The sequence below is a fragment of the Pieris napi genome, chromosome 16 (assembly GCF_905475465.1).
Source record: "Pieris napi chromosome 16, ilPieNapi1.2, whole genome shotgun sequence".
Classification (NCBI taxonomy): Eukaryota; Metazoa; Arthropoda; class Insecta; order Lepidoptera; family Pieridae; genus Pieris; species Pieris napi.
Window position 1 is genome coordinate 271,954 of NC_062249.1, and position 26,886 is coordinate 298,839.

Consider the following 26,886-nt stretch of genomic DNA (forward strand, 5'->3'; position numbering starts at 1 on the left):
AAAGATCGAAGTGATAACTCAAATTTTTAACTTTTTTTTCAGTAAGATTTACTGGGCCGACGAAGGAGGTTACGGAGTACCAGCGAAGATCGGGAAAGTAAATATGGACGGAACGTACCCGGTTATATTAGTGGACGCCATAGAGAGACCGGCGGCGGTCACCGTCGATATCGAGAAGAAACTTATCTACTTCAGCACCCAGTTCCCGGCCAGCATCAACAGCGTCAACACGGAAGGAAACGACAGAAAGACTATTCTCACGGAGGCGCAGGCCATCGCGTATCCCAAAGTCATCGCCGTCTTGGACTCGAGGCTCTACGTTCTAGATCAGCGTTATGAAAAGATTTTCAAAGCCGACCTCCCCAACGGCGACAACGTCAAGGTCATCCTGGACAACGAGAGCGACCTCAAATCGCTGACAATATTCCAAAAGAGGAAAACTATTCACCATCCGTGTCTCCAGAGCAACGGAGGATGCGAGCAGATATGCATCCCGAGCGAGGGCGGCTCTCGCGTCTGCGCCTGCTCCGTCGGCTACAGGAAGGAGAACGAAGTGAACTGCGTGCCCTACAAGACGTTCGCGGTGGTCTCACAGCTGGACATCATCCGCGGCTACAGCCTCGAGGGCAGCGCCGAGGCCATGGTGCCCGTCACCGGCCTCGGACACCACATCCTGCACGTGGACGTCCACTTCGCCGATAACTACATCTACTGGGTCGAGTTCAATCGAGGCACGTGGAATGGAATATTTCGTATTCGTCCCAACGGTACGGAATTGCAGCACGTCGTCAAGGACGGCATCGGCAGTAACGGAATCAGGGGTTTGGCGGTGGACTGGGTGGCCGGTAACCTTTACTTCACCAATGTATTCCCGCACGAGAACTACGTGGAGATGTCGTGGCTCGACGGATCACACCGAAAAGTGATAGTGAAGAGGACCATGGACGCCCCGCGCGAGTTGGCCGTCAACCCTATAAAGAGGCTCCTGTACTGGATAGATTACGGACAGTATCCGCGTATCGGCAAGTCGTACCTCGACGGAAGCAACTGGCAAACTCTTATCACTTCGGGGATATCCAATCCGAGAGATTTGACCATCGATATGCTCACGCACGACGTGTACTGGGTCGATTCGAAACTGGACCAAATTCAGAAAATTTCATACAGTGGGGGAAACAGACAGTTGATTCGATCGAACTTGCCGAACCCGATGGGCATAGCGATTCACACCGGCAGCGTCTACTGGGTCGACAGGAACTTACAAACGATCTACAAAGCTTCGAAGCTGCCAGGAAACATGTCTATGCCCGAGAAGTTGAGAACTAATCTTCCTAAACTGCGAGACATAGTAATATTTGACATTAACAGTCAGCCCACAGACGAAAACAATCCGTGTAGGAAACTGGGCAACGGAGGATGTGACCAACTGTGCTTCAGCTACCCGCCCGACGCCAACATGGGATACACGCATCGCTGCGACTGCGCCACCGGACAGATATCGGCCAGCAATCCCAAGAAGTGTGATGTGGTCGATGAATATGTAGTCTTCACCACGAGGACTGAAATCCGCGCTATCAATTTAGATCCCAAGTCTACCGGCGTACCGTTCAAACCCATCGGTAATCTCACAAACGTAGTCGGGGTAGAGTTTGATTATGCAGATAATAAATTATTCTTTACGCAAATACGACCGTGGGCGAGAATAGCCTCTATGTCTGCGAATAATCCGGACCCCTCGACGATTAAAAATATCATCAACAAAAATATAAATCCGGAAGGTATCTCCTACGATTGGACACAAGAAAAAATCTATTGGACTGACAGTTCAAATAACTCTATCTATGCCATGAACTTAGACGGCACCGAACTAGTGATGATCGCGAGGGTCGAGAGGCCCAGAGCCATTGTCGTCGACCCGTGCAATGGAACTTTATATTACACTGATTGGGGCCGCTTCGGGACGTCCGGAAAGATATACAGGACTACTATGGCCGGTTCGTTAAAGAAAGCCATCATCGATAAAGATTTGTCACAACCCAGTGGATTGACCATCGATTTTGATGAAAATATGTTATATTGGACAGATGCCGTGCGAGAAAAGATAGAGCGATCGAAATTAGACGGTTCCGATAGAGAAGTTCTCATATCTGCAACTATTTATCCATTCGCTATAACAGTGTTTAGAAACTATATTTACTGGACCGACTTACAGCTACGCGGTGTTTATCGAGCAGAGAAGCACACGGGCGCCAATATGATCGAAATGGTTAAGCGGCTCGAAGACTCTCCGAGAGATATCCACATATACAGTAAAAGCAGGCAGAAGTGTCAAACGAATCTCTGTGAAATTAATAACGGCGGTTGCGCGCACAGCTGTCACCCTGCCCCCAATAAATCTGTCGAATGTAAATGTGACGATAACACTAAGCTGGTCAATGAAGGTCGAATGTGTGTGTCGAAGAATATAACGTGTGACCCTAGCAAATTCTTCTGTGCGAACGGTAAATGCATCAGTCGCATGTGGTCCTGCGACGGTGACGACGACTGCGGAGACAACTCAGACGAAGACTACAACTACTGCGCCTATCACTCGTGCTCGCCTAACGAGTTCCGCTGCAATAATGGCCGCTGCATATTCAAGTCTTGGAAATGCGATCACGAGAACGACTGCAAGGACGGTTCCGACGAGGAAAGCTGCGTTTATCCACCGTGTGCACCGGGAGAATTCACTTGTCTCAATTCGAGGTGTATTCCGATGTCGCAGGTCTGCAACGGCATAAATGACTGCAAAGATAATATTACTTCGGATGAAACTCACGAACGATGCCCGAGGAACACCACTTGTCCTCCTAATCACCTTAAATGTGAAAAGACCAATATTTGTGTGGAACCATACTGGCTGTGCGACGGAGACAATGACTGTGGAGACAATTCGGATGAAGATCCTCTACATTGCGCTCAGCGAACGTGCCCACAAAACAGTTTCCGCTGTCCGAACCATCGCTGTATTCCCGCCACCTGGTACTGTGACGGAGACGACGACTGTGGAGACGGAGCTGACGAACCGCCGGAATATTGTCGTTTAGAAGGACGAACGTGCTTCGGAGATTTGTTCACATGTGATAATGGAAACTGCATTCCAAGAATTTACATCTGTGATGGAGATAACGACTGCTTAGATAATAGCGATGAAGACCAACGACATCAATGTAACGAAAGGAAATGTGATCCTGAAACCGAGTACACATGTGAAGAGAACAGGCTCTGGAACAGAGCTCAGTGTATTCCCAAAAAATGGCTTTGCGATGGTGATCCAGACTGCATCGATGGCGCCGATGAAAACTCTACAATTCACCATTGTTCTACACCGACTCCGTGTTCGGAGGATCAGTTCCTATGTAATAACGGAAGGTGCATCAACTACGGTTGGGTTTGTGACCACGACAACGATTGCGGCGATGGTTCCGATGAAGGAAAGCAATGTAACACAAAATACAAAACTTGCACAGATCAAGAATTCCGCTGTCAGAACTTCAAGTGCATCAGAAATCACTTTAGATGCGACGGCGAAGACGATTGTGGCGATCATTCGGATGAAGTAGACTGTGTTAAGGACAACAAGACGTGTCCAAACGGACAATTCAAATGTAATAACGACCAATGTATCGATAACAAGTTGGTCTGTAACAAAGTATCTGACTGCACGGATGATTCTGATGAGCCGGCGCACTGTAACGTCGACGAATGTGCCAAGCTAGAGATCAACCAATGCGGACACAAATGTATCGATACTCTGACGGGGTACTACTGTGATTGTAACCACGGGTATAAGCTATTGGCCGACGGAAAGGCGTGCGCGGACATCGACGAGTGTCTCGAGACACCCGGAGTCTGTTCGCAATATTGTTCCAACACACCTGGTTCATATTACTGTAAATGTAATGATCAGTACTATGAAAGAGAAGCCGACGAGCACACGTGCAAACGAAAGGACAACACTACCGCATGGGTCATATTCACCAACAAATACTACGTCCGAAACATGTCTACCGACGCCAGCCTGTACAATTTGGTGCATCAAGACCTCATGAACGTAGTAGCTATAGATTTCGATATAAAAGAGCAAAAGATGTACTTCGCTGATGTTTCTGCCAAAACCATTTACAGATCGGACTATTCCGATCCTAACCCAACCAAGGAGGTAGTGATCAGACACGATTCCCACGGCCTGGAAGGTATAGCAATAGATTGGATAGGCAGAAAAATCTATTGGTTGGATAGACATTCTAAGAATTTGGATGTGGCCGAGTTAGATGGGACTAGAAGAAAAACGCTCAAGACAGGAATAGCCGACCCGAGAGCCATCGTAGTTCACCCCGGAACTGGCTACCTCTATTATACGTCGTGGCACTTGCAAGCTTATATAGGTAAATTGGGTATGGACGGATCTAACTTTAGCACTATTCTAAACTGGGAAAACGATATTGCGTGGCCGAACGCCTTGACAGTCGATTACTTCACCGACAGAATATATTGGGCCGATGCCCACTTGGACTACATCGGATCGGCTGACTTAGAAGGGAAACATAGGCACGTCGTCCTGTCCGGTAGTAAAGTACCTCACGTGTTTGCACTGAGTCTCTTTGATGATGAAATATATTGGACCGACTGGAACTTGAAAGCTATCAGCAAAGCTAATAAGCATTCCGGCGAAAACTTAACTTTACTAAGAAACACAACTCACCGTCCGTACGATATTCACGTCGTTCATCCTCTGCGACAACTGCCTTACACGAACCCTTGCGGTAACAACAACGGAGGATGTTCACATCTATGTCTGATTGCGCCGCCGCACGCCTCGAGCTATTTGAACATCGAGGAATATGGCGAAGAAGGTGCTACCACATATAAATGCGCTTGTCCGAACCAGTTCTATTTAGCGCGGGACATGAAAACGTGTATAGCTAATTGTACAGATGGCCAACACAGATGCAACGGCCGCGATGAAAAGTGTATTCCTTGGTTCTGGAAATGTGACGGTGAGAAGGATTGTATGGACGGCTCCGACGAGCCCGACACTTGCCCGGTGAGACACTGCAGAGCCGGCTCGTTCCAGTGCAAGAACACTAACTGCACACCGGCCGCGACTATATGCGACGGCACAGACGACTGTGGCGATGGCAGCGACGAAGCTCAGTGCGCCCACGAATGTCCTCAGCTTGAATTTAAGTGCAAGACTAGCGGGAGGTGTATATTGGACAGCTGGAAGTGCGACGGCGACACTGACTGCAAGGACAACAGCGACGAAGATCCCGCAATGTGTCACAACAGGCCGTGCAAGCCCGACTCCGAGTTTGCCTGCAAGAACGGACGTTGTATACCGAAATTATGGATGTGCGACTTTGACAACGACTGCGGCGATGATTCCGATGAGCCGGCTTACATGTGTCGCCAAAAGAACTGCACCACGGGCTGGAGAAGGTGTCCCGGACAATCAAATTACAGGTGTATACCGAAATGGCTGTTCTGTGACGGTAAAGACGATTGCAGGGACGGCTCCGACGAGTTACCCGAAAACTGTCCAAGCTGTAACAGCGAAACGGACTTCACCTGTGAAAACAAACGATGCATTCCTAAACAATGGCTGTGTGATTTCACCGATGACTGCGGAGACGGCAGCGACGAAGCCGAGGCGGTCTGTCAACACAACTATAGGGAGTGCTCGGAGTCCGAATTCAAATGTGGAAATGGGAAATGCATATCGTCCAGATGGCGCTGCGACCACGAAGATGACTGTGGAGACAACACAGATGAGATGGACTGCGGAGGTTTCAAGTGCAAGAACGGCACGTTCCAGTGTAAATCGGGTCACTGCATTGCAGCCTATTTCCGTTGCGACGGCGACAGAGATTGTAGAGATCTGTCCGATGAAATCGGCTGTCCTCCGAGATTCCCTGGCGGCAGATACTGTCCCGAGAGCAGGTGAGCGCATAGTTGATATTTTGATAATGACGTCGCCTACTTTAGACGATCGATAACATATAAATAACGCTAATTTCATTCGTCTATTCAGATTCCAGTGCAGTAACAACCTGTGCGTGGCGCAATCGGACTTGTGCGACGGGACAGACGACTGCGGCGACGGCTCGGACGAGGCCGCTTCCATTTGCACTAACTTTAACTGCGACACCCTCAGACGCTTCCATTGCGATAACCATCGATGCGTGCCAAGGTATTACGCGTTTGTTGTTTTCTCTTTCGCTGGATTGATAAGTTGATGATATGTTTATTAAAATAATGTATCGTAAAAGGTACCAAGTTTGCGACGGCGTAGACAACTGTGGCGATGGCTCCGACGAGAACAACATGACGCTATGCGCTGCGCGTACGCGGCCGTGTGACCCTCTGACGCAGTTCCAGTGCGCCAACCGCCGCTGCGTGCCTCGCACCGCTCTGTGTGACCATAACGACAACTGCGGAGATGGCTCCGACGAACGCGGGTGCCACTTTGCCCACGGATGCAGTGTTCAGGAAAAAGGTCATTTCGATTATTTAATTAATTCCATATTAAGTTAGATCGGCGACATAATACAACACTAAATTTTCAGTCTGTGCCACGAAGATGAGAAATCTCTAAGGTGGAGGACGGATTTTTCATCGGTCCACAAATACAATATCAGCGAATCAAAGTTCCCAATCCGCAGGTGGTTGCGAGCACCTGTGCAGCAACTTGACAGGCGGCGGGTACATCTGCACCTGCTTCCCGGGATGGATCATCTCGCCCGCGGACACCAAGCGCTGCGTGGACGTCGACGAGTGTGCCACAGGTGACCACCACTGTGCCCACCTCTGCACCAACCTCGCCGGGAGCTACTCCTGCGCCTGTCGAGACGGATTTAGGTACTGGATTGTGTCCAAACAACTTTTACGTACACAATAGAGACGCATTATCTTTATTGAAGTGAAACTTCTTTAGAATCGTTGTGATTTCAAACCGGAACAGAAAAAGCGACAGTAAGAGACAGACACATAAATTAATAGGATTTGGCGTGAGAGAGAGTGAGATAGGAGGCGTTATACAGTGTATAAAATAATAATATATAAATAAACTTTAAATTAGTGTGTATTTGAACATTTTCTGAAATAAAAAAACAGATTTGATGAAAATTAAATAAGTAAGTCAAGTAAGTAGTTTAATTATAAAATTAGATTATTTATCAATTTTATTTACAAATCATTAGTTATAGAAACTTTTTGAAGTGAAAACTTCGTACTACACTTAATTAAAAGTTTATACACTGTATAATGCTTCCTATCTCATTTTCTCCCACGTTGGATCTTGTGAATTTATTTCAAACTTTTATTATTTTAGTTTTTACCAAATTAAAGATTGATATTAAAGTTATAAATAAAAATTTAACATTAAAATATATTTTTTTTTAAAGAAAAGATCCTACATTTAGATAGAGAAAAAGTCTCATTTACATATTTTAATTATAAAAACTTTGTTTTTGAAGGTTTCACTTCTACCACGTGTGAATTGGACACATGATTTTTTTTTCTATAGAGCGTGAGTCGCAAAATCAGCCTTAACTCAATTGAAAATGATTTACAGATTGGCTGATAATTTCTCTGGGGTGTGCAAAGCGACAGAGGGTGAAATCATTCTGATGTTCGCCAACGGTCCCGAAATACGCGCCTTCGTCCAGGATAAGAACGAGGAGTTCGACGTCATCGCCTCCGAAAAGAGAATCGAGGCGATCGACTACGATCCGAAACAGGAAATGGTATTCTGGGTGGACAGCTACGACAAGTCGATCAAACGATCGTACATGGTCAACGCTCTCGACGGGCAGGTCAAGAGCGGGTTCGCGCAAGACTTAAAGAGCAAGGCGAACGCCAAACCGACCGGAATCGCCGTCGACTACGTCGGAGGAAATCTCTACTGGACGGAGGCCGATCGGACCGGCTCCAAGCCGAAGGGCCGAGTGATGGTCGCCCGCAACGACGGACGGTACAGACGCGCGCTCGTCTCGGCCGGAATCGAAGCGCCCACGTCGCTGGCCCTCGACCCGCAGATGGGTAAGATGTACTGGGCGGACGCCGGATCCGCTCCCAAGATAGAGACCGCGTGGATGGACGGCTCCAAGCGCCGCCCCATCGTGACGGAGAACGTCAGACACCCGACGGGGCTGGCGATCGACTACGCCATGGAGCACACCATCTACTGGGCGGACACCAAGCTCAACACGATCGAGTCCATGAGACCGGACGGCTCCAACCGGCGAACGGTGCTCCAGGGCGAGCTGCTGAAGCACCCCGTGTCCTTGGACGTCTTCGAATCGTCGCTATACTGGGTCACCCGCGACACGGGAGAACTGGTGAGACAAGACAAGTTCGGAAGGGGAGTGCCGTTCGTCATATCCAAGGACCTCGCCAACCCGGCCGCCGTCAAAGGTGAGTGAAAATCCCCATCTTTGTCGCTCCCTCGCATGATATACCGTGTAACCCTCTTCTAACCGCTCACACTCTCGAACGCAGTGTACCACCCCTCCCGCTACAACACGTCATCGGCTCGGTCGGCCTGTGGGCGATCGCCGTGCTCGCACCTGTGCCTGGCCGTGCCCGCGGGACACCGCTGCGCCTGCCCCGACCAGCAGTATGCGCCCAAACGGGCCACCGGAGACCAGCCTTGCGACGCCGGTAAGGACCCGACACGCTCGCTCCGCTCTCGGTGCCGATAGACCTCGTCTAACCGTCGTAAACGCTAATTCCAGCCGTGGAGCCTCCCCGCGCTCTGCCTCTGGCGTGCCCGTGCGAGAACGGCGGCACTTGCATCGAGGGCGAGGACGGCGCGGTCTCGTGCGCTTGCCCCACCGGCCTCGAGGGACCCCGCTGCGCCCGCGGAGACGGAGCGTCGGGCGGCAACTCCAGGGCGGGAGCCGCCTTACTCGTGCCGCTGCTGCTGGTGATCCTATTGGCTCTCGCCGGAGCCGCCGCTTGGTTCGTCGTGAGGAAGAGGCCCTTGTGAGTGAATTGTAACGAGACTACTTTGGACCGAATATTAAAGCTCCCGTTTGGGATGGTTAAGAAAACAGCTCGCTCTACAATTTATCCAATCTCTACTTGATGTTTCAGTGGCAAAGTCAGCGGACTCAGCAGTTTGGCTTCGTCTCAAAGCGTGTCGTTCAGACCAGGTTCCAATGTGGAGTTAGGCGGCGTGGCCACTCCGGGACCCGCGGGCCCCGCCGCTTCCCACGTTGACTATTCTTTGGAGCCCCGCAAGGGCAGAGACTTCACGAACCCTATGTACGACGCCGTCACGAGATCGGCTCTGCCCGAACCGGAACCGTTGCGTAAGTTTTGCAGTAAAAAGACATATTTCAACATCTAGCCGAAAGTTTATGGTGATTGGACAATTCTTTTTTTTAATAAACGACACCGCCCGGAATAAAGATTTTATTCCTCAGCCGGAATATACGAAGTACCCGAGGAGCTGAAAGAAAAAGTGGTATCGGCGGTGATCTCGCCCTCGTCGACCGAGACCCGCGGCGTCCCCGGCAAGAGGCCCCGCGCCCTGGACCCCGCGGCCGACACCGGCGTGGACACGCAGCAGCTGGTGCGCGAGGACCGCGAGTGCTAGCGGCGGCCGGCGCGGGTGGCGCCCGCCCGAGGCCCGCCCCGCCCGGTGGCCCCGCCCGGGCCCAGCGCAGCGCGCGCTCTCGTCATTAAGCTGACGACGTGGAGGCCCCGCCGCCGCGCACACGTCGTCCTCTCCTAACTGATACGGTCTATCGACCTCGATTTCGAAGCCGCACGGGAGTCGTCCGGCTCCACTCCGCTATGAATTTATTAGGTTTAAGTTTCGAGTGGCCCCGTCCGACCTCTGCGGCTCTGCAGAAGTGCAGCTTAGGACGTAAGTTCCGTCGGCTATACAGAGTAAATCTTATCTATACCTTTGTTGTCTCTTTCTATATATTTTATAAACTGTTTCTATCTCCCTTTCCGTCGTTCTCCTTCCTGAGGCCGTACTTACGCGTCATCTCCGAAAGCAATCATATCACGGAGCGACCTCTCTCTCTCGGAGAGGCCTCTCTCGTTGGACAATAAGACGTAACTATTAGGATAGAATTTATTTATTTCGTTGTAAGACTATGTAAAGTATATGTTGTGTTTTATTAATGTCTATGGAACGTGAAGATTCGTGGGATCGTCGAGGGTTGCCATAAGACGTGTGACGTATTCTGTTGTTGTTATGTTAAATGTCGATTTTTATAAAGAATGAATTGTAAATATGCAGCGTTGTGATGTACGTTTTAATGGGAAATTATATATGTGCTCTTTATTCTGTTTAAACGAGTGCGAATACGTATTAAGGAATTAATATTTTAATTGAATCATCACAATCCTGCGTCGGGAGCGTTCGCGGAACGCTTCTGTAAAGTTATCGAATGTAAATGTTACAAACCTGTCAATATACATAAGAAGATGAAATATTTTTGTATTGGGATTATTACGATATAGATTTTAGTTTAGTTTATTGACTTTAGTCGAATGTAAAAATGAAATAAAAGACAATTAATTTACTACTGTTTTTTTTCTTTCCATATATTTAATATAGAATACGTTAAATAAACACTCGATTACAATCACGTTACAGAATTTGCCTAAGAAAATTTAGGAATAATAATACTTCATATATTTTGCACTTCCTAGAATCTGCCGTGTGCCTTAACAATTTTATCAGTTCCATCTATATTCAAGTAAACTAATTATGTCAATACTTTTTCGTAGTTTATCACGCTAGCACCCTTTAAGTATAGATGGCAGGGGAATACAACAAAATTTTTAAATATTAAGGTCGATTCACACATATCAGTGAACCCACAGTTCCGGCACAGTACCGTTACAGTTCCGTATCCGTGCTACAGTGGTGCGTCAGTGCTTCAATTCACACATATCAGTACAGATCTCTGCGGGTCGTCGTGCACGACGTTCCCTTCAGACTAGCGTTGACGTCGATTGTTTTGATGGCACTCTTCAATAACACAGAATTAGCTATGATAGCCATTGCTTTAGACGAAGAAGAAGAAGAGAATCGAGGAAAAAAAAAGAAAATGGGTACATGAAGCATGGAAGTTAAGAGAATCAGAAGGAGAATTCGTGACATTATACAAAGAATTAATTAAAGACGAAAGAAAGTATTTTGAATATTTTAAAATGCATAATATTTTTTATTTCGATGCAGCGGCGTCAGTGATCCGTGATAAAATATCGTTGTCGCCGATCACGTCCGTGATGGCCGGTGCCGGCACTGACACTGACGGTACTGAGACGACACTGACACTGACAAGTGTGAATACATCCATAGAGAATGTTTGAAAGAATAATTATCACTGATGCGGTACTGTGCCGGAACTGTGGGCTCACTGATATGTGTGAATCGACCTTTATAAAGATAACATTCCTTTAAAACATAAAAAAATTGTCTAAATAAAATACCTATACGATAAATAATTTTCTAAGTTGCCTTGACAGCTTTTATAAATCTGACTCTTATAAGATCTTTTATTACCAAACCGCAGCAAAATGTTACTGTCATAATTTGACAATGTCATAATGTCAACAAATATCAATAGAATTATTAAATTCTATATAATAAACTTAAATACATAACTAATTAATAATAATATGTAAGACTTTTAAGATTTTTATAATTAGTGCAGCCGCTCGATCTTCATACAAATTTCTAGAACACCGTAAACCACTAGGTATTTAATGAGAATTTCATAGTAAGCTGTCTGTTCTTGGATTACATAAACTATCAGGTAACCTATATTGTAAGGTCAAATCCATATTTTCTTCACTACGTAATAAAGATATTTATCTTATTCCACAAGTGATATCTATACAAAGAAGTTGCTTTACAAACAATTCTGATTGTTGAACGAAATATCGATTTTAACTTGGGTCTAGTCTAGTATCGCGGCCGGTTCCAAACGTTTAAATAATATTTCGTTTTATCTAATTTTCTGTTATCTAAACTGAATTGTGCTTATATACAAGTGTTTAAATTGTATACGGTTTTATGCGGCAATTTTGTGACTTTCATTGAAGTTTTAGTGATAGTGACGTATTAAGAGGAGTGTCATTGATTACAGTATGTCATCAGCAAAGATGATAGGTCGCGCGGTTGCCAGTTGCAGATTATCAAGCAAAGGATTACGATCTCAATCGGTAGATTTATCAATTCTACTTTCTCGCAATACATACCCAAATACTAGAACCATGGCTTCAAAGGCAATCACTATGGATAACATAAACCCTAACATTGTAAAGTTAGAATACGCGGTTCGAGGACCCCTAGTAACCCGTGCCGGCGAAATCGAAAAGGAATTGCAAAAGGTACATATTGAAAATATTTCCTTTAATAAAATTTAAAAGCAAATAAAGTTAAATATAAATACAAATATAGTTTCTAACACAGATTAATTAAGCTTAACACTAGATAACAGCTTTTATCAAGAAGTTTTTCATAAATAATTGTGGTAGATAAACAACAATTTATTGTACTTAATGTGACTTATTAATATTTACATATGTAAATAACCTTACACCTACACCTTACAACTGGCAACAGTTATTAAAACACTTGTTTTTCTTTAAAACAATCCTAGTCTGATATACATTTTTAAAATTTATACATAATCATAATTGAATGATTTAGTCTTATATCATAATAATAACTAGTTAATTTTACCTGTTGAAAGAAACATTTTAGGCAGAATGTACTGCAATGCTATAAATAAGTGGTTTATTTGAAGTAAATGTTGGCAAACATTGCAAGCTTTGCCTATTCACCATTCATCACTATATATTTCCTGTCTTAATGTCACTTATATTGTACCCAAATGAATCATGTCCTATTTCCTAAGTTATACAACACTTGAATATTACACCTAGTACTGTGTATAATAAAAATGTCCAACATAAGTGTATATAACATAAACTTGTTACGTTAATGTAATGTCAAAATTGTAACTATTGTATTCAAGGTTATTCCTAAAGAAAACTATTTTACTAATTCATCACTTATAGTTATGAACATCACACAAATATTGTTTATACATTCATTGTACAGCTTGGTATTTTATTTATAGTTTGTAGATTTACCCCATTTTTCATAGATACTAAATTACTCCTAATCTTTATTTTTTTTTTTTAAATCATTGATCTATCTCTTTTCATGATAGGGTAAATACAATTTGATGGAAATATACAAAAGAGAACTTTATTTAATGCAGTGCAATAACAGTGATAGTTTTTTTATTAATACTAATAATGAAACTGCTACATTATCAAATAAAATTTCTTGTCATTCACTTTTTCATAGATCACATGATAAGTGTTTGTGTCAATTGAATGATTGCTGCAAAATGGTGTTTGTTAAACTTATATAAACATTTTATTTACCTTACTACCATTGTAAGTAGGTATTCTACATGTATGGTATTTTATCGTGTTTTATTAGGTTTTATAATCAGTTAACAGTTATAAAAATTACAAGATAAAATAGATTAAACTTATTACCACAGTAAGTCTTCTGTACCTGTAAATGTCATTAATGTTATTGAATTATTATTGTTGACACAAAGCAACATTAATCAAATACAATGGGCTTAATATAAATGCGCCATGGGTTCGGGGGCAGATGTATTTGTTGTTGAAACATCTTATATGTAAAAACGCCAGTACCTCTGGCACACACACATTTACACATTGAGTAAATCAAGCTGTGGAAATTTATATAATCTCTATAAAATCATTATTAAATTAATTTCTTAACATGATAACATCTGCTATCAGTTATTGTAATGGATGTCTGATAAGCGACAGTTACGTGTTGAACGTTTAGTTGCGTTGAGTGACGAATGTGACCTTGAAATTAGCACTAATATGCTAATATTTAACTATGAACATTATAAACTAAAATTAGATCGTCCTCAGCCTCATTTACAAAACACATATGCACTGGAATACATTACACATAGTATATACAATTATTTATAAGCATCACCTACACTATGTCGCATCGTAAGTCTTATTTAAATGAAACTGAATCTTTAAATAACAATTAAATTAGTTTAAAACTCTGCTGTAAATTGTTTTATAATTGATCTATCCGTAGGGTGCCGACAAACCATTCAAAAGAGTGATAAAGGCAAATATCGGAGATGCGCATGCGATGGGACAGCAACCGATCACATTTATTAGACAGGTAATATTTTGAAGTGCTCATTGTGTGTGTAGTGCAACAGTGTAGTTGTTCAAGAGTTAATAACGCTAGAGCAATACTGGAATGTTAATACATACTTATTATTTCGTAGGTGCTATCATGTGTGGCGAACCCAGAGATAATAGAGAAGGGTAACTTCCCGGATGACGTAAAGCAGCGTGCCAGGGATATCCTCAAATCTTGCGGGTAAACTTAACTTTAGGCTTTGATTGACAATATTTGAGTTACACCCTATGACGAATTAGTGAGCTACGGTCACTAATGGTGGCAAAATAAAACATGTTAACCCGGCTTTTATTCTCAAGATCATGAAATAATGTGAGTAAGAAATGATTTTTCATTGTTGGTTTAATGCCAAGTCAAATAGTGTAAACGCGAGAAGCAAAGTAAATCTATAATGCGACCTTGAAAAAATTGTCGCAGAAGAAAAACTAACACAGTTATATGTGAACTAAGTTTTATAATTCTTTTGCTTTAAATCAGTGACATAAACCCCATCCGCGTTAATTCGGGGGCTAATAGGAGTACATTCGACACACATGTCTTTTTCATGACTTCACTATTACCGCAGTGCATCTAATGAAAGCTCTCAAAAAAGAATAATTTTTCGGTAAACCAAATATAATTCTTTAACTTTACAGTATAGAAGAAAGGTCTGACCTCTTATTCTGTTTGAAAGCAATATATGCAATACACATCAACTACTCCCAAAAATCAATAGGTTATTTACCTTGTTTCTCAAGGCTCTTTTTCTAGTTCGTTGTATTGATTGTTCGCCTTGCTTCAATTTCCATAGGGACATGCACCATTCGTGCGGCTAAATGACGCTACAATAATACAATGGCAATAATATTATAGTTATGTACATGAGCATAACTATAATATTATTATCATTTTATATAAAATATCACCAATTAAATGGTAATTGGTTCCTACTCCAGAAAACAATAGTGTAGATTATTTAATATTGTTTTGAGATGCGGTTAATGTTAATTATTTTACGTTTATTAATTGTCGTAATTTAACACGTAATTGGTAATGCCTTTGGTTTTCGCAATTACAGTGTTAACAACTTGTTTACTGATATAAACGGGAAGTGATATTTAGGGACTCGATGGTCAACGACTGTAAAGCACTCGAATGTTCAAATTAAACAATAAAAATAGCATTCATATCAAATAAGCAATGTTTTTAAAAGCTGTAAATAGGTGAAGGTAAATAGGTGTGGTGGTGTCCACAGTTATTGATAAGAAACAATGTTGGTTTAAAGATTTAATTACTAGAAGGTAATTCAATCTGCGATTAGTGTGGCCGCGACGAAGGTCATCTCACAATACAACGCTTTTTGATGGGTTTACAAGAGGTTTTTCATAACTTCTTATTTTTATAGCGATTAGAGTAAACTTTGTTACTTATACGTTTCGTTAATGTATTTATTAATTATTATAATCAAGTCATTAATCAGATCAATAAGGTTTTTTAAACAAACACAATACTTCTTTTAGTAATAAGTTCAAAGAGGTCACACGATCAAATAAACTGTTTATCAATATGCTATACAATAACTTGCCTATAGTCAATAAATAGAAAAACAAAATTATCAGCATTACTAACTTTATAATAAAACCTATGATCAGACTTCGGTGCCTGACACATGACGACGAATTTTGTGTTTAATAGACATAAAAATACACAAAATAACAATACTCGAAGAAAAAATAAAATAAGACATATCAATAACAATAAAAATTAAAAATTCCTTTTTGCCATTCGGTTCGCTTCAAGTGTGCAATGTGTGTGTACTGTGGTTGTCATTGGCCCTGGCTCAGCATTATGCTGAGGAGCAGAAAGTTCCACAGCGCTGGTCATTCTGCCAGAGACCACAGCAGCTAGTTTGCGCCTCAGTAGCAAAGAAAAATGTAAAAAAATAATAATACTTAGTAGAAAATAATAATAATATTAAAGTTAATACCAGTTTTCGATGCTCTCCTTCACCGTACGAAAGTGTTTGTACATAGAAACAAAAATCTAATGGTCAGAGCGATTCCACCGCACGAAACCAAAGTTAAGTTGCGCGTTTAGTCTAACACAGCTGATAATTTTTGCTTATGAACATTATATTGGTCTGCTCTTACACGGGTACTGCACTTTTAAATGCCTTTAGCGGATGTAAAGGCGAATTATTAATATAACTCGACGAATCGAGTGCTTTTAAGCAATCGTCGTCTGCGAGGGCCTCGCAAAATATTAGGAACAGTTAAGATTTATTTATAGCTGATTGATATGCACCAATTCGTCTACCTAGTCAATATTTTGGTTGTACACAACCGTTTTAGCCAAAATTCTGTTTTTCTAGTTGAAATATCTGGCCGAAATCTATATCATCAACGATTTTGTCTTACAATTTTTGAACGTACTCAAATCGAGATTTTGACTTGAAACAAGTCTTAAAAATACGCCTCAGTTTCACCTATTTAAAAATGTCGCTCTAATTGTAATAAAACTTTAAAACCGTTATGCAGCAGGAAACGAGTTGATTAGTCTGTGACCTCTGTAACACAACACAATAGATATATAGTTCGCAATCTTCATACAGAACTATTACGACGGATTCGAATGCTTGGAATAGTCGAGTCGATATTTTAAGGTTTTGGAATATTCCACCAATAGGATATAACTGCATCTACTATATGTGTTGACTAAGACATGGACGTGGTGCAATCATTCTAGGGGTCACTTATAGGTCGAATCGTAACTGGAGTAAAATTCTAAATACATATTATTATGAAACATATGACGTAAGCAAGAACTAGTTTGAACCGGAAATTATTTTGATAAATATTACGAAATTATTTAGTAACGTAACCTTGCGAAAGAAAACCAAATGTGTTTAAGCTGAACGAATAAAGCAATTTTTTTTCTATTGTTATAATAATTATAAAATATCGACCTCTATATGCAATAAAATGTCTCCGTTTTACGTTAGCAGATCAATTTGCTGATTGCTCATTTAATATAGTTCACTGTTGTTCACTGTCATATGTTTAATCAATTAGTTGATTATCATGCCGATCAATAGATGGTAGTTGTTGCATCTGAATACGCGGTATTGTTTTACTTAGCATAAAACAGTGGTGACTGTTAATTTGATTAAATGAGTTTTCATGATATATCAAAGTGTATTTTCACTATGTATAATTTTGGAAATAATATTCTGTTGAGTCGTTTAGACTTTAGGGCCAAGAAGTTATATTAAATTTATAAAACTTAAGTCAATCACAGTTCAATATGTCGTGATACATCTGCTATTTGCCCAAGCATTATTGAGATGGTTAGTTGATCACTGCTATTGAAAAAGTGATATTGTCATTGGTATACGCGAGGAATCTACTTTTAAATATTTCTTTGTTATGAAATTATCTAAATAACTTGACATTTCGAGTGTTTTTGGCAATCGTGGTAAGCGATGGACTGCCAAATGATACGTTTACAGATAACTATTTGATACGATTGGTGTCTATTGAAATAAAAACGCATGAATTGCCGCGAAATTGATATTTTCACGAATTATACATAATTAATGCTTTCAAGAAGTACAGGCTATGTTATATATATTCCAGGGGTAATTCAGTGGGTGCGTACACGATGTCTTATGGTATCGAATCGATCCGTCGCCACGTGGCGGAGTACATCCAGAAACGAGATGGGTTTCCCTCAGACTGGAACAACGTGGTGCTGGTGGGCGGTGCCTCTAATGGGATTAAGAATTGCCTTCAACTCCTTGTCAATAACATCAATGGGAAGAGCTCAGGTGAGCCATTAGTGGCAAGCTTTACTTATCTTTGCCGCTCGATATAGAGATGGAAGTAAGATTTGGTTTGTTTAGGTGAGATGCCCCAGCGCCGATTTTAAACTTTAAATATTTACAAAAAAAAACAATTGTATTTGTAATATTATAATTGCAATATTATTATAATATATTAGTGCGGATTTTATGTTCGGAATATTACACAGTCAAGATGTCTTCCATCACGGTGAATGCAAGCTTCAAAGGGGACTAGCGAATTTGCAGAGACGCAGGACGTCCACTCATATGGCTCTCACTTCTGTTGTTATTTTAGTCTTCAACTGTATCATAAACTCTTGCTTTGAGATAACCTCATAAAAAAAGTCAGCTGGGGTTAAGTCGGGAGATCTGGGTGGCCATAATGTCTTCAAATCGCGGCTTATGATTTACCCCAGATTTTTCCCGGTATGACCAAATAAAAAAAAATTAATAGTAAATTATTACCGACTTAAAAAAGTCAAAATATATATATTTAGGACAATACATTTCCACAGTTTCTCGTTGAATACATATAGTTAAGTTGGCCAGGGCCAGGGAGGAGGATTTATAAAGCGCGAATATTTTTATAAAAATCAAATGAGCGAGGCGAGTCTAATATACCGCCAATTCTGTGGGGCGTCGGCCTAAAAAAGCGTATTGTATATGGATAAATATTTTCTTAGCCGTGATGATCCCCATCCCTCAATACCCGCTGTACTCGGCGTCTCTGGCCGAATACGGACTAGAACTAGTCGGGTACTACCTGGACGAAGAACACCAGTGGGGCCTCAGCACCGAGGAGCTGGAACGGTCCTTCGCCGGAGGACAGGAGAAGAATAATGTTCGGGCCATAGTTGTCATAAACCCTGGAAATCCCACCGGTCAGGTGTGTACTTATGCCCAAATTTCTTTCAAAAATTATTTGGAACTTATCGTTTATATGCGATAAGGATTCATTTAAACGTATATTTTATTAATTGTTTATTTAAAGGTATTTGAAAATCTTAATAAGCAATATTACTGCAATCATTCAATAAAAACGAACTATTTTTAACAATGATGGTAGACAAACAGTTACACGATACATGTTTTATTTGAATGAAATGTTGCAGGTGCTTTCTCGAGAAAACATCGAGGCGATACTGAAGTTCGCGCACGCGCACAACCTTTTCATCTTCGCCGACGAGGTCTACCAGCACAACGTGTACGCCGAGGGCAGCGAGTTCTTCTCTTTCAAGAAGGTGTGTAAGGACCGAGGCCGTTAATATTCTTATTTAAATAATTCAATAATTGAAACTTGTCCTTTCCAGGTGATGATGGAGATGGGGGAACCTTACAACAAGATGGAGCTGGCTTCGTTCATGTCCGTCAGTAAGGTGAGGACTTGACTTTTTGTGAATCGTGGGATTCGACTATTGCGTATCAATTGTTAACGGTTTTCTAGCATGACATTTGATTCATGTGCTCCAGGGCTACATGGGCGAGTGTGGTCTCCGGGGTGGATGGATGGAGCTGGTGAACCTCGACCCGCAAGTGCAGGTCAACCTCTATAAAGCCATTTCCGCCATGCTGTGCCCCAGTTCCTTGGGGCAGGCGGCCGTCGACTGCGTGGTTAGTGTTTTACGGGTTTACAAGATAGAATATGAGTAACAATACCGTACAATGCTTTCAAATTTATTTATTACAGTATGTAATGTATCTGAAGGTAAATAAAGGATTTATTTATTTATAAACAATTGTCGTTTCCTACATTATTACAGGAATTTTAAGTCACTTTAAGCTTTCTAAATAACTTTTACCGATAAGAATATTTGAATGTCCTCTCAGGCTAAACCTCCGGCTCCGGGTGAGCCCTCGTACGACCTCTGGCTCAAGGAGAAGACTCAGGTTTTGGAATCCCTGAACAAGAGAGCCAAGATGATCGCGGACACCTTCAACCAGATGGAAGGCTTCAAGTGTAATATCGTACAGGTAGGCTTTGCATACATTTTTAAATTTCGTAATCGGTTAAATCGTTTTTGTCGTTTTACTTTTGGAGATGGACTTTTTCACTATTTTTTTGTTCCCTTTGTCGGAGCTCTCATAGATATTTGTATTCCAGGGTGCCATGTACGCTTTCCCCCAAATTACGCTGCCCCCCAAAGCCATCGAAGCGGCGAAGAAGGTCGGCAAAGCCCCAGACGTCTTCTACGCCTTCCAATTGTTGGAGAACACCGGTATGTACTCTTCGCTCACCACTTCATCATCATCCTGATCACCCGCGTCACGCTTTCGTAGACAACATGGACAATTTTGGAATAGGCTTTATTGTATATTCCATGCGAAAGATATTGTTCCGGTCGTGGCACGGCCCCGACACTGGTGTGATACAGGTGATCACGTTAAATTGAATTCTTTGTGTTGTTCTTGTCAAGTACCTGGGAATCACTAAGTTCTAGCACACATTTTACAACGAGTCGAAACTATTCGCATATGGACATACAAAAACAGAGGTTGGAGATTTTGGGTCCATAAAGTTTTGAAGTGAAACTTCTTTAGGCGTATGAGAGTAATTTTTTACGAAAACGTCACGAAAATGTGCAGCGTTTTTGTTGAAGAAAGGGGAGAGAGAGAATGATTCACATTTGAGATGGAGAAATTATATTTTTAAAATTAAAATTTCGTATTTTATATTTTATGCAAAATAATTTATTGAAATCACAATGACGAATTGTAAATTAAAACGCCACGTCTTTTTATTGTATTAATTTTCGACAAATAATATTTGAATGACAACTAAATTAATTAAATTCCTAACATATCTTCCTTTCTCCCTTCCTCTAAATCTCGGAAATCTAAAGTTTCAGATTTGTGTAAATATAAACAAGAGTTAAAAATAAGTTTGCCAAAGAAGTTTCACTTCTGATGTGTGTACTTCGTCCGCCCGCACTTTTATTTTAAATATAAATTGGAATGTTTGATAACATTTACGGTTCGCTGTCCTCCAGGAATCTGCATAGTGCCGGGAACGGGCTTCGGCCAGAAACCGGGCACCTACCACTTCAGAACCACGATCCTCCCGCAGCCCGCTCTCCTCCAGGAGATGCTGGACATCTTCAGATCCTTCCACGAGAAGTTCACCAAACAGTACTCGTAGGTTTCTAGGACGTGTCTTAATCGAATACACAAAAATGAGTCGATTGTGTTATTTATAGTAATTTTGAGCTGCTTATTGTATCTGGATATGTTATTACTAAATAAACTGGCAAACGTGGTCGAGTTCGAGAACTCCCCAAAACGCCATCCGTTATCGATGTACAAAACTAAAACATATATGTCGTAACATATAAGATATATGTTACGACATATAACCTATGCTAAAGGAGTGCTCGTCGATATAATATTAAATTAAGTTGTGTTCGCTCATATTTTGTGATAACCGAAACGGTGATATTAATATATTTAATCAATCTGCAAGTATTTATTACTTTTAATGTTTTATTGTTTGTAATTCACTCGTTTCACTTTTAGATAGTTGGTGTTTTTAGTAAGTTTAGAAATGTACAATCGGGGTTTCTATTACAAGATATCGAGTCTGCCATTTTCTCTGGATCAATAGACATTTAAATAAATAAACAAAGCGCTTTTAAAGAGGTGTAAGGTTTTTGCTCTGAGATGGAAGAATGTGATCCGTACGAACACATCTAAAAGTGAGTAGCGAGACATTGAAACTAAGATGAGAGCTTTGTCTATTTATTTAATAGTCGTAGAAAGTTCCTAATTCTTTAATAAAATTTAACCAAAAACGTGCATTTTCGTACACCGCGGTTTATCGTTGTTTTCCCGCGTGAAGAGGTGACATTCCGCTACAGCACTACCGATGAGATTGTTATACTTTTAATAAATATATATTACAAGGGTGTGTTTTATTTGACTGGCTGACATCACTTAATGTCCTATAACCTCTAGATGGGGCTCATAAGGCTCACATGTAATTGTATTGGGACGGCCATTCGGCTATTCCGCTTTCCTTGCGGGTGCCAGTCGAACGCCTTCTTGGGAACAATTGGAATCTCTTTGGAGTGTATGGCCTAACCATTTCCACTCACTTGGGTCGCTCGATCTGCTGGCTAATCGTGTTTCGCGGCAATGTGGTTTATTTAATCCACCTAATTAGTTGCGTGAAAAAAGAAACTAGTCAAACGTATTCATCTCGACGCCATCTAGTATATAAGTACAGAACTAGCAATATATATCAACTTTAATTTTGCAAAGAGCGTATCGAGGGTTTAGTAGGTTACATATGATGTTTCGAAGTGGGGATTATATATGTTATATATTATAATGATAGCTGAAACGATCCGCAGGCCCAGACTCCCGCTAAAATATTTGAAGGAGTACTGCACGAAAGCATTGTAAAGGCCTAAAGCCCCTGCTGACAAGTGTCAGACTGTCAAGTGCCAGCGGGCCGCAGGGGCTATTTTGTAGTATAGTACACGCAGCTTACTGAACGCAATTAATTGTGTGATGCTGCATACTTTGATTACATGAAGACGTTTGACGTCGTGGATACTTCGAGTACATACATAAACTATTAATTGTTTTTGTTAATTATGTAAATGAAAGATCGCCGAGTAGTATGTAAAGTACAAAGAGTGTTAGTTAGAACCATACTACACTAAGTCAGGCGTGAGTCAGGGCAGCAATCTAGGCCCATTGCAGTTTGCAATATGGTGAACGATTAACCAGGGGTAAAAGCCATGATTGATGCCTTTTTTGCAGACGATCTGAAACGCTTGCAAGGAGGTATAGATAGAGTATGAGTGGAACCAAAAAATAAACTCCAATTAAATATTGTCAAATGTGCTATGGTGACATTTAGTCGCACCAAATTGCCTCGTCAGCATACGGAGATCTGTCATATTTTGGGACGCATACAGAATAAATTTACACGATACCTTTATCACAGACTGTAAGGCGTCTATGCCTACAATAATTTAATTTAACCAGCATTATTTGTCTTAGAGATGGTGGGGTACAATGAATTGGAAACCAGACGGGACTTACAGTTGGCCTACTATATAATGAAAGTCTTGCGGGGGGTGGTGTGCCGTGTGCTGCCCATACATTCAAATTCTTAAGCAGTTTGCAAAAACAAGCCAGATTAATCTCGTAATTTCTATCGCTTAAAAGATTAGAAATTATATTAAAAATCCTTTGATAAAACATGTCAGTTGAATGTTCATTTACTTTGGGTCACCCGCATGGAATCTCAAAAGCGAAAGCGTGTATACTGAACCGCACATACAAAATCGAAACCAACCCTTATTAGTCAGTAACCTGAATGAAACAATGGAAACATCTGCCTCGAGCAAAAAGAATAGAAAGTAATACAAGTATTGTATTCGGGGTTTAACAGATTGTTATGAGTTATATTTGAACGGTCATGAATAGGAAACCGCTTAGTGAAGTACCGTGCATAAGGAAGCTATTCCAAACGGGGCTAGGGTTGTCGTTTCTCGCCTTTGTGCCTCTCTCTGGGGGATTCTTTTGCTACGAAGACTTCTGATTGCGAGCGACGCTGTTTGCACACAATTTATACCAAGGGCAATAGCGCAGAAAAAGGTTTTTAAACAATTTTAAAAAAAAGACAAAAGTTTTACTTTTGAAATGTATAACGATCAATTTAGAAGAATCACTTACTTATTACCTAGCTTCTTCGAACTCAAAGCAGATAACTTTTTTTCGATTGCCTAGTTATATGCTTGCAGAGCTTTTAGGGTTCTACAAAAGTTCTATATTTGTGGTTGGTACAGTTAATTAGTAATAGAAAATAATGTTATTGTTTAGGCTAAATGTTTGCCAGCCCTAAGTTCCATTTTCGGTTTACTAGGAAAACCGCGAGTCTATCGATAGAATAGCAATTTTCTTTGCGCCTCGCCGCCCGGACCAACCCTGTGATGTGCCAATAACATGGAGCACCTCAATCGTTACTACAATGTGTTGCACGAACTTTTTCATTTATTATATTTTGGTTTCAAACTAAACACAATAATATATTTTCTTTATTTTGCTCGTGTTTGGGAAATAATTTAAAACATTTGAAAAATTATGACTATAGCTAACTTCAGGGTGTCGGTTTTTTGTGCGTGTGCGCATTCATTATCAAAAATTTTCCCTAACGCGCCAAAAGAAGTATAACTTCTAAAATTAAAAAAAATCTCCAAATTCTATTTCACAGAGGTATGGCATCATTTGTAGGTACGGGACAAATTATTATCTCTGCTTTGATGTGTTTAATTTATTTTTATTTAACTCAGGACGAGTTCAATCTTATATAACTCAGGACGAGTTCAATCTTAGATAATAAACACAAAAAGCTTAATGCTAGAAGGGAATGCTATTTAGCTAAATTATCCTAATATGATGTAGAAACGTATCCGTAAACGTAAGTCTCTTAATTTTATAACTAAGAATATATTATTCTTGCCACGATTTCAAATTCAATAGTATACTCGCGAAGCCTGTTTGTATATTTATAAAACTTATAAACTTGTGGTTCTCTATAGTAGGTACATTCCCGCGAGTGTCTCCGCTCCTTGGGAGGGCAATAGGGAGGCATGTGTCGGGAGGTCCGAGATTAAACGTACGGCGTGTCCTTTCTGAGGTCTTAGGCTATAAATTTATTCCTTTTATTTCACTTCGAAGAGGGATTATTACAATGTAAGACCGTTGCGTGAGTGCGTCAAGATCGTTAGGGTTCCTTATGATTGCTGATGTTGAATATAATACGTCTAAACATTTAATAAAGAATCAAAGTATGTTACGCCAAATTAAATTCACGGTATCCTTAACTAATAATAACACTTTACATCACAATAACACAAAACCGGAGAAAAATAAATTTCAATAAATGAAGGCAAAGAATGTGCGGTGCTGCTAAAAGCAGTTTTTACCTTATTCATAATTACTGAATCAGTCGAATTGCACTCTGTTAATTGAAATACTGTTCGGTCTCTTTTTGTTAAACTGTGTTTACACTGTGATGAGAAGAGACAGAAGAGGACCTACTTTCTTTAGTCAATACTATGCAATTAGTCTAACTTAGTTTTTATGAAAAAGGGACGTCAAAGACTAGACATATATATATATATATATATATATATATATATATATATATATCTATGTCTCTATGAACACATAGATTAATATATAATTGTGCCTTAATACTTATATATACTAGAGGTTGCAAGAAGTGCTTAATATCATTGCTTATATATAGCGATATATTTTCTTACATTGCGCTAGAATTTAGTCCTAATGATATAAATACTGAGCAAAACATGTAGGCAAAGCGTATACGGAGCGCTTTGTGTTTTTCTCTGCTTGTTCATTTCAAGCTCATCACATTACTCATGTGGCAAACAATAAAGGCAGAGATTCCCGAAGACATCCGGCGCGATGGGGGGAGGGGGACATCTCTGCGAAGATTTATCAGTGTGTTTGCGTCTGCCGTCGGCGACAACATTGTTATCACACAATACACAGCCTTTTGTTCAAAACTTTGTTTTCCTTTAATTCATAATCATTTTTCTTTCAACATTTAAAATTGCGGAATTAAACTCGCGGCAAAGTCAAAGTTATCACGGTCAGGTTCTGACTTTGCAACTTCCGCCCGTATTTGAGGCGTTTACTTCATTACGTAAATCAACAACCTTATATTTTTGGTTTAGTTAACTGTCAATTGTCACTTAAAAAATCTTTAATTTTTTTTAGAACCTGATGTCACTTTTCCAAGCTTAACTAAGTGAACACAGTACAGTTAAAAATAGTTTTTAATACTATTATTTCGTATTTACGAAACAGGTTGTAGCAGGCAGATAAGTAGTAATTCGATAAATATCCAGGTCAAAAAAGATTCTACGAAGCCATGATATTAATAAAATTGGATGAATTTTCAGAGCTAAATCCATCAATGTATGTTCTATACACATCCGCAGTGCAGATATTTGCTAAGCTCACAACACACTCGCTTCGCGTCTGTTGTTTCTGATTCGGCGTAGCTGTCGACTGTCGGTTGCAGCCGTGACACGTTTCTTTTAGAGTTCACCCTTTGACCAAAAACATAAATTTAAGTCTGTTCAAGTTTTCGAACATCGTCGAACATCTTCGAATCCTTTATTTTCTAATTAAATAAATGATGTAGTTTGTTAAGAATGATTTTAGTAAATCGATAATATGACTATTGATAACTATGGAACATAATAGAATGACTTTTGAACACCAATTAATTGTTTAATAAAATATTTTAAAGAAAGTACCAGATTTACATATATGCGCGTGTAAGGTGTCTTCATTTAAAAAAAATCACTAAGGAGCCCAGCACCTCAGTTGCGTTGTCAAGCCAGAAGGTGACAGGAAAAATATTAGGGTTATAATATCCACTGTAAAGAGCATTAAGTACAGTAACGGCCATAAAAGGTAATGAGGGATTACGAAGTCGTAAAGGGCATATTTTCGAAGCCGAGAGTAATAAATGGGGGCGGCTCGGGCAAATATAAAAATCTCGTAAATACATTAGCGTGGCCCGAGCCCTGCGAATACATACTTTATTAAACCGATGAGCGATTTAAGCTTTGACCTACTTCTGTATAATTTCCACGGTCGACAATCTACTCTTATTGGACGGAACAAAGCTACGACTTCACTTTCATGAAAATAAATTGGAGTGATCTGGAATGATCATAGAATTATTAAAAAAGCAAAATCGAAATTGTTATTTGTC

At 40.7% G+C, this 26,886-nt stretch overlaps 2 protein-coding genes and 1 long non-coding RNA gene across 3 annotated transcripts in view; 2 read left to right on the top strand and 1 right to left on the bottom strand.

Moving 5' to 3' along the window:
* Nucleotides 1-10,586, top strand: part of LOC125057232 (low-density lipoprotein receptor-related protein 2) — a 92,112-nt gene extending 81,526 nt beyond the window's left edge. Inside the window, exons 19-27 of the mRNA XM_047660795.1 lie at nucleotides 43-5,982; nucleotides 6,074-6,232; nucleotides 6,312-6,538; nucleotides 6,705-6,900; nucleotides 7,616-8,457; nucleotides 8,542-8,703; nucleotides 8,778-9,027; nucleotides 9,139-9,356; nucleotides 9,471-10,586. Of these exons, the coding sequence (XP_047516751.1) occupies nucleotides 43-5,982; nucleotides 6,074-6,232; nucleotides 6,312-6,538; nucleotides 6,705-6,900; nucleotides 7,616-8,457; nucleotides 8,542-8,703; nucleotides 8,778-9,027; nucleotides 9,139-9,356; nucleotides 9,471-9,643 (8,167 nt within the window). The 3' untranslated portion in view covers nucleotides 9,644-10,586. The remainder of the gene's footprint in view (nucleotides 1-42; nucleotides 5,983-6,073; nucleotides 6,233-6,311; nucleotides 6,539-6,704; nucleotides 6,901-7,615; nucleotides 8,458-8,541; nucleotides 8,704-8,777; nucleotides 9,028-9,138; nucleotides 9,357-9,470) is intronic.
* A 1,048-nt stretch (nucleotides 10,587-11,634) lies between these two features.
* LOC125057178 (alanine aminotransferase 1) lies at nucleotides 11,635-22,018 on the top strand. The gene is made up of 12 exons (XM_047660694.1): nucleotides 11,635-11,828; nucleotides 12,162-12,405; nucleotides 14,189-14,278; nucleotides 14,388-14,482; nucleotides 17,917-18,107; nucleotides 18,806-19,008; nucleotides 19,235-19,363; nucleotides 19,433-19,498; nucleotides 19,593-19,733; nucleotides 19,950-20,093; nucleotides 20,224-20,338; nucleotides 21,110-22,018. Exons 2-12 carry the CDS (start codon nucleotides 12,163-12,165, stop codon nucleotides 21,256-21,258), a joined length of 1,566 nt encoding a protein of 521 aa, XP_047516650.1. The 5' UTR covers nucleotides 11,635-11,828; nucleotide 12,162; the 3' UTR covers nucleotides 21,259-22,018.
* LOC125057179 lies at nucleotides 12,266-15,133 on the bottom strand. The gene is made up of 2 exons (XR_007118177.1): nucleotides 15,027-15,133; nucleotides 12,266-13,609 (listed from the first exon to the last, which is right to left on the bottom strand). It is a non-coding gene; the product is annotated as an uncharacterized LOC125057179 (long non-coding RNA).
* Nucleotides 22,019-26,886: the final 4,868 nt, after the last annotated feature.

Bases quoted from the DNA above. Each gene is read 5' to 3' on its own strand.
- LOC125057178 (XM_047660694.1), top strand. From the start codon at position 12,163: ATGTCATCAGCAAAGATGATAGGTCGCGCGGTTGCCAGTTGCAGATTA. The intron at 19,009-19,234 runs GTGTGTACTTAT...GAAATGTTGCAG, and splicing joins CTGGAAATCCCACCGGTCAG to GTGCTTTCTCGAGAAAACAT. The intron at 19,499-19,592 runs GTGAGGACTTGA...CATGTGCTCCAG, and splicing joins CGTTCATGTCCGTCAGTAAG to GGCTACATGGGCGAGTGTGG.